The sequence below is a fragment of the Osmerus eperlanus genome, chromosome 15, assembly GCF_963692335.1.
Source record: "Osmerus eperlanus chromosome 15, fOsmEpe2.1, whole genome shotgun sequence".
In the NCBI taxonomy this organism is placed as follows: domain Eukaryota; kingdom Metazoa; phylum Chordata; class Actinopteri; order Osmeriformes; family Osmeridae; genus Osmerus; species Osmerus eperlanus.
Window position 1 is genome coordinate 14704765 of NC_085032.1, and position 10541 is coordinate 14715305.

Consider the following 10541-nt stretch of genomic DNA (forward strand, 5'->3'; position numbering starts at 1 on the left):
TCATGAAGAATGTCGCAGTTCGTTCTCGAAATCCAAATGCATTGAGACAGCACAACATTGATTAGGAATGACAGAAGAGGAGAAGTACCGTTTGAGATGTCTAAGCGATGGTCAGATACTGTTACTGTTTTGACCATATGAAGACATCTTTCAAAATGAGCATCAACAGGCCTCGCAGAGAAGCTTGTGCATGTACTGTATGTCTAAAGAATGTGGAGCCCCTTGATAACGGTCCCACTCATCTCCCGAGTGAAGCAACAAAAAGATGAGAGCTTACAAATCATCCCACATCCCCAAAGTCAACCATCTCGTTATCTACAATCCACTAAAACTCTGCAGTAAAGTTTTTGAATAATTAAAATCGTTCTGTGAGAAGATCCCTCAACAGCTTTAATTTCAGTTGGATTTCAAACAGTTTCTACATCAGGGAATGGTCTTTGGGACCATTAAATCTTGTTCTCTCCTGGCCTTAAACATCTGAGGACCAACCAAAACATACTCCCAATACAATAAATTAATCTTAGTAGTCTCCTAATGTAATGTCAAGGGCTGACTTCAGAAGCAAGCGAGGGAAATGTTCTGTTGAAAGGTTTGTGTTTGGTTTCTCTGCAGTTTCTATATTGGTAAAGTATGGAGGGATGGGACATCAAAGATGCTCAGCTTATTATTGTTGACCGTCCTGAAAGGCATGAGTAAAGCCCCTCAGGTAGAAAAGCATCCTCATACACATTGGACCCTGCCAGCATGGCCTTTATTAAATCTAACCTCCTATCTACATTTTAATAGTTCCCTTTATAAATCGAATATATATTTATTTTTTATATAGGCTATATAGTAGGGCATGCCCTTGATACATCTCAAAATTACAATTTTAATAGATGTCTAAGGACTGGGCTTTGATTTAAAAGTTTGTGTAAAAACATCCCCATAGCTTGAGAAAACAAATCAAGCAGGAATAAACAAACACCACGGCAATGTTCAAAAGCTGGACTTTTCCTATTCTCACCAGCACATAAGACATCGACATGAAAGTATCAACTTTACATATAGGCCTACTGTAGCTCTTGACTGAGTGCACAGACCAGTTTTAAATAAAGTCCTGTCCTTCTGAATGACAGCGTCAGATAACTCAGCTTGGTTACAACTCTGCCAGTCAGCCTTTCCAATAACATTTTCGTGATGTTGCTCGGGGGAAGGAAGTTAATACCTTGGTGGTGTCCTGTCTAGACTGATACGCTTCATCAGAGAACCCGGAGCATTCGAAGCAGTGGGGAAGGATGATAAATGAGCCCCTAGAAACTGTCATCAAAGTGCAAACTGCGACTAGTTGCTTAGCAGGATATTAAATGGATAAGATGGGTCCGACAACACTGCAGTGCTCCACTTTGATTCAATCGGCCTTCAATCAGGATTCACCTTTGATTAGCTACATCAAGACCCGGATCGTGTCCCACTAACCGCTTCTGAAGTCTTCAACTCCCGCAGCGAGCACCTGGGTGGAACCAGTCAGGCTTGTTCTGGTTCTGCCAGTATAGTTGTAAAAAGTAGCATTGGCGATGTGTGGTAGAGTCAAGCCTATACTCTCAGGCACGCACACGCCAGTTATGACAAAAATGTGCCTAAAACAACAGAGCTGTTCAATTACACCCTGCTCTGTAGCTGTGACTAATTGACTCAGCAAGGGTTCATTTTGGCAATGAATGTCGAACTGAAATGGCCACTTCATTCAGCAAATCTAATCATAATAATGATTAATTGCAAATGAACGATAGAACAACTCATTTCACAAAGAGCAGCTTGACTTGACATGTTATCTTTGTCTATTCGTGCTCATGATATGTACTGTACTGTACTCCTGTCCTAAATAGCTGCTGTTGGCTGGAGAATAATCCACTCTAATGGTGTCCCTTGACAGACAATATCAAGAGAGGCTTCAACACAATGGCTCTATGAGCTTCACAACTGAATAATTCAACATCCGAGTATTTCACATCTGAGTATAGATTGTTATAAATAGAATGGCCTGGATACCTACTCTGTTACAACATAGGAATCGCCGGAGGTGGGGGGGATAAATGTTGATATCCAGGCAAAATTGGCCCAAAGTTGGCCCAAAGTGCTGAATTAGATCTCAGAGGAGAGTTTGGTTCACTATAATATATACTTTATACACAGGCACATCAAAATGAATGCCTCTTTCCTCCAGTGTTCGGAAGTGAAATTAAATGCAATCACGTCAGATAGCCAGCTATTTTGTATGTTTGGGATAATATAGGACAGAACCATTGTTCCGATAGGCACTTCCAGACATCAGGCTTTTGATAGAAGTGACTCTGACACTCTAGCTGGATGGTGATGGAGTCAGGTGGCTGAGCGGTTAGGGAATCGGGCTCGTAATCAGAAGGTTGCTGGTTCGATTCCTGGCCATGGCAGATGACGTTGTCTCCTTGGGCAAGGCACTCGGGGGGAATGTCCCTGTACTTTCTGTAAGTCGCTCTGGATAAGAGCGTCTGCTAAATGACTAAATGTAAATGATGGAAATGTGAATGGATGTGTGGCCAGTAGTGAATGGATGTGTGGCCAGTAGAAGGAGAGTGGTGGGTGGGCAAGTAAAAAAAAACACAACACAGACAACAACATGGAAGATGGAAGGTTGGGTGGTGGTGGTGGTGGTGATGGTGGTGGGATGAATCTGAAATCTACCATAAAGAACAGCTAGAGGTCATTATAGAGAAAGTTAAGGATTCAGCTTTTTGCCATGGCTCCAGTGCTCTAGTAGTATTACCCAGTACTAAGGCTTCTCTCAATGCACCATATAAAATATTCATGATATCATGCAATGTTTTATGTGACCTATCTGCACAGGTTCCATTTTTTGCCTGTTCTCCTTCTGATCATACTATTCATACAGTTGGGATTATTTTCACCCAATTTAAAATTTCAAAGAAACTTGTTTTATGAAAGTGGGACGCTTTTTTTAAGACTGGTCCTGTAACCTACCCGGTTTGGCCAAGAGGTCCTCAAAGAACAAAACTAAGGTCACGTCTAACTGTAGCTCTGACAGCTACTCTCAGCTATACTCTGTGTTTCTCTCTGAAACACCTCAGGGGTGCCGTAGAGCTGGGACAAAGGTTTCACAGGTGTTGAATTAATATGTATGATAGAGGAACAGTTTGAAATGGTTTGCTATCGCTGCAAACTATATCAGCTAATCACGTAAAAGGGATCTAACCTGGTTTCTAAATCAGTTCTGAAATATTATAGGGTTATTATAGCCAGGGGAAAGTCTATTCATATTGTTATTTTCTTTATAAATAGCAACGACCTAGACCACCAAGCAAAAAAAAAAACAAGCTCATTTGACATTTAACTAACTGATTAGTTTAAAAACGATCCCAATCAAGAGTTATTTTCTACAATATGATTATATCATCTTGACAGGATTGTTTGACAGTCAAGTGCCATGTCAAGTATATTGTCAACCTAAACTCATTACACTGAGAATCGCTGGAACGAAATGATTTTGTGACAGAGTAGAGCATATTAAGAAGTTCATCTGATTAAATCTCAAAATTGCTTTCTCAGTTAGACCTGAGAGTGGCTGTGGTGCGGCTGTCAGTGTGAGTGAAGGTTCACTGACCCATGGAGATCTTTGGTCGGGAGTAAATTGGATAAATTCAGGATAAATTCCAGAAATTTAGAGAGAGATGAAGATGGTTCTGTCATTTACCACCCGTACCTCACAGAAGCCCTTCAGGAATAATTGTGAATGAGCTATAAAAGATGAGCAAACAGCCTGGAGGACCTGCAAATTGATTCTGGAAATATCGCCAGCACCATAACCCAGACTGCCCATATCTCACTGCCAGACCTGAGAGGGTGCAAAGGTCTTCATAATCATTAAGTATAATTTCATCCTGTCAAACTCAGAGCCTGACCCTTTAAAGAAGAGACTTGGGGAAAGCTTACTGGATCAAACAGCATTTTGAGAGAGAACCTCATATGATTATACTTGCCTCTTTCCTTCTGCTTGCTGCAAGTCAGATGAGCGATGAGGATGTCTTATCGCTGGTACTAACATGAAACACATATGCTGTACAAGACTTAACTAGAGGCTCAGATTCAGGAACTTAATCTATCTTGTTGAGGCATATTTTGCTTATGAGACCTTGTCTTCCATTCAGGCTTGGTGAAGCCTTAGCAGATTATAGCCTTGGGTGTGTTTTAGTCTTCCCATATGTCAGTCTTCTTCTCTGTCTTCCATAGCTGCACAGTGGAGGGCTGTTCTCCTAATATAAAAGAGAGCCTTTTCCTGATAGCTGATAGTGTACTTACCACTAAAAAACCTCAAAAGACCACAGCACAAAAGGGGAGAGATTGTGCTTACTGCTATCTCTTTGACTGGAACACATACACCTATTTTCAACTGATGAAATTATCAAGCTCATCTAGGTACAACCTCCTCAGGGAAACTGAAGTGGTCACCTGGGTTAGTCCAAAACACAAGCTTACCACACTTTCTTTTTTCCAATACGTGGCACCGTACGACAAACCTAGTTAACCACGAAGTAGGTTTGAAGAAATCTAACCCTACTGTTAGGTATATTTCTCTTCATCAAGTAGTTCACAGAGTCGATGAAGTCAAGGAAGTTTTATTTACATGCGCATGGAGCATAGAGACAAGTCAGCCGTACAAAGTTGTCTAAAAGCTTCACAGTAATAGGCAGTTCTTTTATACATGGTTTGAACAAGTTACAGGATGGAGACAAGACTTTTCGCCTTCCCCATGTGAAGGGGGAGGTCTTTGAATGTCAGCTAGTCAGTCTAAAGTTTGTGGAAAGTTTCATGCTTCGTTTGCAACATGTTTTTGACACCTGCTCCTCAAACATGCGCTGAAAAAAATCAACAATCAGCATATTTAAGCAAGGCTTGAAGTTTAAGGCAAACAGGAACATTCCTTGGGTGTTCCACTTATGCTAAACCACATTTGGGTGCAGTGGTTTCTCTTTCTGAGCGTGAAGATGTCACACACACACACACACAGTAGCATTCTTTTCAACCTGTATAACAACTTGCTCAACCATTTCCAACACCTACTTCATACAAATCATAGTTTAAGCCAGAAATTGAACTATTGAAACGTATTTGGGGAAAAGGAGACTTGCTGAGTTGAACAAAAATATTCTGTTACTGATATTACTCTTTAGAGAGTAATTTAATTTCTCCAGAAGGCTCTGATACTGTATCACACCATCAAACCTGAATAGTATCGCTGGTGCATTTACGCAGTACCAGGTTAACAATAAACACATGATGGGTTACAACATACCACATAACCTGTGAAGACGATTATGATTAAAACTCATGTCCACATCCTTTAATAACAGTGATAGTCATTAAATAAATGTGGATGTAAAACTGAAATACTGTAGATAATGTAGACGAGTGTTACATTTTTAATTATGACTTTATACCAACATGATACTAGGTACACAACTCCTTTTCAATATACAGTTTTCATGGGAACAGATCAGCACAACTGGCCGTTGTGAAGACAATCCAGGCTCCTGTTTTCTAGCAACCGTTACGGTGACACCAACAGATATTTGCAGTATTAGAGCTCCCTCTGTTGTTTATTGAAAATGAAACCAAGTTAGTTTGAATGCTTGAATTATTGATGCTTGTTGCCATGTGAGTGAAAACTACAATTACAATGTGGACACAAGGACCTTGTTTTAAATAATGCATCACACGTGCAAAAAGACACTATTTATTGTGTCAATTTCACCAGTTTATGTGTATTTTGAAATTACAGAGTACAACATTACTAGTTACCTCACTATAGTACAATGTACAATATGGTATTCAAGCATTATTTCATAATCATTATTTCTTACTTAACAGTGGCTTTAATTCAATTTTTTGTTTTTCTCACTTGGGAAAGAAACTGTCCCAAACCATAAACAATCCAGGAAAAGGATAAACAAGTGATGATGGTGATGGTAGACTAAACGAGTAGTTCATTTGTTAAAGTAAGACATTGGAGAGAGACATAGCAAAAGGAAAATCAAGTGCACCTGCAGAACACATTGGAATTGTTTACAAATTTTAATTACTGCTGCCACACACTGTCTGTACTATAAAGCAAACATTACCTCTTAATTTTAAGACATTTTGTAAATCGTATAAATAACCACACAAATTCAACAGAACTCTAAAATTCTTCACCACATTACTAAATATATGGCAACGGCCTACAATGGGTCATTCATTTGGTCAACATCATACACACCTCTCATTTGTCTACTCTTTATAGAAATAAACCACAGCAGCAGTATATCTCTAACTACTCTAGATTTGAGTATTAAACTGTTATATTGTTCTCTTGATAAGCTATGTCTGAAAAACCAAAACTTCCATACTGTACTTTTGTCACTGAAATGAAAACATATACTACTTTCCTATATTTCAAATCCACAAGCAGCTAAAAAATTAGAATAGAAATAAATGTATGAACATGTCTATTAGTTATAGCAGCTATCATCGTATACAGACAATACAAACTATACCTCAGGAGTACATAGTAGAAACAAGTTCACAATCCAATAACTTTCCAATCAATTAAAAAATTTGAATACTTTGAATGAATTTCTGCAGAACTCATTCAGTAGCTCACAAAATAAAAAATCTACCTGTAGTGCAAAGTGATTGTAGTCCTATTCTAATATAGAAATTTTAAATTCATTTCCCCACACATTACTAATCAGTGCTTCTGAACAAAACGTCTTAAAACATCTTTACCTTAGACTCGAGTCTTGTGTAAATGTCAGTAGTGGGTGTGAAATATTCACAAACTGCCCCTCCAGTGTTGCTGTCAATCAAATGGGTTGTTTTAAAAACTGGGTCCATCTGATCATGGCTTTTTTGCTCAAATGAAGCACATGATGTGCTTATTACTTATTACTGTGACCCATACTAGATGTCCTAAGTCTGGCAACAGGAATCGAGTCCTCAGATTACAAAATCACTACTGAAGCACTTGCTGGTAAATCTGTAGTCACCCTGTGAACGAGTACAATAAAAAATAACTGAATAGTTAACATATAATTAATACAAATAATAATTGCAGGCATTAACAGTAAGGCATGAAATGTCATGTAGCTTTAAGTCGATTGCCATAAGGTCTAAAGAATTAGCAATGATGCAACACCCACACTTTATAACACAGTATAAGTGTTAAATGTTATGACTTGTCAACTCTGTACCAATAATTATCCCTAACTAAGAAACTCTTACAAACCCTGAACTGTTAAAACATAACACTGATCCACCTGAAGAGAACATTTCTACTTAAAGGACATTATCATGGTGTATGTCAAGCATTACCCTCTTTGAAGGTTTTTGTAAGACCAAACTTTGGTGAGAAACTTTGATACATTTTCATGTACTGGACATACTTCAACAAGCTACCTGGCACCGCTCAATCACTTACTTAAATCGAACAAAATTCCCTTTACAATTTCCTTAGCTCATTAGTACTTCAGTCATTGACTCTTATTGCCTTTGCTTTTGAATTAATATTTAAATTGAAATTTTGATCCAACATGTCTGCGTTTACTCTTTGCTATTCCAATTGGTCTTGGAGGCTATGTAAACAAAGTACCACTAGATGTCAGAAAATAACCCTTCATATCAAACGATATAAAAACAAATGAAACAAATGTCTTCCTTTCTTAAAAACCCACATTCCAGCAGCCTTCATTCGCATCGACCCCTCCTCTGCTTCCTCTTTAGTTTTGCAGAGTGAAGGATTGTAGACAAGTGGTGCCGCCTCCTTAATTGTCCCCTGTCCCTCAGACCCCACAGTCATTGGTTCTGTCCTGGAGTTTGCGGGAGAGGATGAGCAGGGTGGAGATGGAGGCCACGGACATGTGAAAGAGAAGCTGCCAGACGTTCCTCAGGCCGAACAGGAAAATGTTGCATAGGACGATCACGCTCAGCAGACTGACAGTCTTCAACTTCTTCAGAGACGAGTGGAACAGGTACAGGTGACACTGTTCCAGCAGAGAAAGAAAAATATTGTTATTACACCGATACTTGTGGACAAGTGAAATATGCCAGCTCAATCTCAAGGGCTCCCCTAAAGAATTAGCTGTACAGTGTGTACTCACACCTTTAAAAGTTTTACAAGGCAAGCGTAGATCATGACTGGATGAAAGTAGTAAAGAGGATATTCTGAACATGGAAGGAACACGTACCTGACAAACACAGCAGACAAATGCCAGGAGAAATGCCACAACATTCCATATTCCTTCATAATCATCCTGGTTGTAAAAAACAAACAAACATAAAAACACATACTTCTAAATAAGTAGTAAATCTGACCTGATGTGAACACACACACAGGACGAATGCATAACCAAGACGGCCAGCTGGAGATTAGGGAGTAGCTAAGACCTGAAAGAACGAATATAAGTCATTATAAAAGGGTGGGTGGTCCAGGACAATACCTGAAATGTATACTCGATAAGGTGGATGCCCCTGATAAGGTTCAGGGAAGCACACATGATGTTCAAGACCAGGGAGAGGATGCCTGGTGCCGTTACTGGTGCCAGTCTCTGATTCTGACCTGAAGGAAACACAAACAAGTTCAAGTCCTGCAACACTACTTCTGCTAATATAAGGGACCCGACGAGAATCCAACGTGCTGATGAACTGTCTTTAGACAGTACAAGAAGACTCTCACCAGAGGCTGGGACTGGTTCCAGGTGCCCATTGGCAGCACCGTTGGTGAGCTGTAACTCCTCCAGAGAAAGGACCTGAGGGGGTCGAGTCCTGAGGTCCTCCTGGACCTCTGCCAGGGTGACCTCCAGGGCGGGACAGCCCTTCAGGTTGTACTGTTGCTTCAGCCTCTGGATGGTGCCGTCTGCCAAACAAGACACATGAAGAAGATGAGGATGACAGGACATCCTTTCACAGAGCCTTGGAATCTTCCCAAACAACCGCTCACATCTGACACGTTGAACAGACACACCAACTACATCAACCATCTATGTACAGAGGATTATTCTACATTATATCCCCATGGAAACGCTTGACATCAACTCCTCTTTTTTGTAACTTGCCAAACTCCAGGAATGGGTAAGGCCTCGCTGCCAGGGCGACCCTGGCGGAGTCGAAGCATGCTGTGAACTCCCAGCGCAGGTCCTCCAGGAAGCAGAAGGCCAAGGCTACAGGCAGGCTTTGGTGACACACCGTCATATAGGACACACCCTCGCAGGAGATTAAGCTGTATGGGAGCAAAGGGAGTGGAGAGAAGGGGAGAGGAGAGAGGGGAGGGAAGAGGGGAGGGAAGAGCATATAGAGGAGAGAAGGGGATGGAATTGGAGAGAAGATTCCATTCAACAAACTCGACACTCTCTTGAAACAGTGATACACGGTTTTAGTCTAGTGTGTGTTTCCTTACTAGATGTTGAGGTCATGACCCTTCACCACCCCTCTCTCAGGGAACAGGTTCAGAGCCTTGGAGATGGTTCTCAACTGCTGTTTCCGTTCCTGCAGCTCCTTGTTGTGCTCAAAGTCCGTGGAGGCCGAGAGGGGAAGTCCGTCCCTTACCCGCACCACAAAGGCAAACAGGATCAGAGGCATGATCCACAGGACCCCTGGGGAACACACTGCCTTAGAGTAGACAGGGTGAGAAAAGAGGTAGAGACATAGATGAGAGTATGACAGTTTCTGCAGAGAACTACCATATAATGAACCGATATTAAACGCAGTAATTAAACAGGTGTTAAGCATACTTAACAGATTTAAATAGTAGGGTATTTCACATATGTTGTTTTACTTATAACTTTAGAAGGCATGTAGAACTTGCCTCGGATTATAAATGACGAGCCGGTTAACATAGTAAGCAAGCAATCTTTGGTGAAAACTCAAATTCAGGACTGGTGTACCACCCGCCTCATGCACCGTGGGACGACCAGGATCCAAAACGAGTGTTCAGTACCTAGCATAGCTCTACTATATGATGTTGGCTGTTGTTGTGGAAAAAGCTACTGTAATGCCATACTTCTAACCTTTACTACCTCTTTTTTTTATAATCTTAACATTCCCCACTAATCACTAATGTCCACAATGTGCGATATTGTCTGACTAGCTACTTCCCACATACAAAATCCTATAGGTGCAATGTGTAAACCAGACTAGCTAGTTAATATGCCATGCCAGCGCGAGCTAACAATGCTAACCGCTAGCTAGCTTACCTCATCATCATCCTACTGCCGCTCAGCTCAGCTGGTTTCCATTTTTATGCGTTCTATTGAAAAGCGAATGTGCTGAGTGCTGTAGCGCAAATCATCAAACGATAGGTAACTGATTGCACGACTACTTCTATCAGCTCAACTGGTCTACTACTTGTTTCCCAGCCGCTAATATTTAGCTGTTGTTTACTTCCTGGTACAGCTGCAACGCGAGACGCAGCGTTTGCTGCCACCTAGCGTTCATACCAATGAGAAGTTAGTTTATTTAATCAAGGGTGTTTC

The 10541-nt window shown here is 40.7% G+C and overlaps 1 protein-coding gene across 1 annotated transcript; it reads right to left on the reverse strand.

Annotated features, from left to right (window-relative positions):
- Positions 1 to 5516: 5516 nt before the first annotated feature.
- sec22c (SEC22 homolog C, vesicle trafficking protein) lies at positions 5517 to 10467 on the reverse strand. Its single transcript, XM_062479389.1, has 7 exons — positions 10263 to 10467; positions 9467 to 9678; positions 9126 to 9289; positions 8747 to 8926; positions 8511 to 8629; positions 8259 to 8324; positions 5517 to 8054 (listed from the first exon to the last, which is right to left on the reverse strand). Exons 2-7 carry the CDS (start codon positions 9646 to 9648, stop codon positions 7854 to 7856), a joined length of 912 nt encoding a protein of 303 aa, XP_062335373.1. The 5' UTR covers positions 9649 to 9678; positions 10263 to 10467; the 3' UTR covers positions 5517 to 7853.
- Between the last annotated feature and the right edge of the window lie 74 nt (positions 10468 to 10541).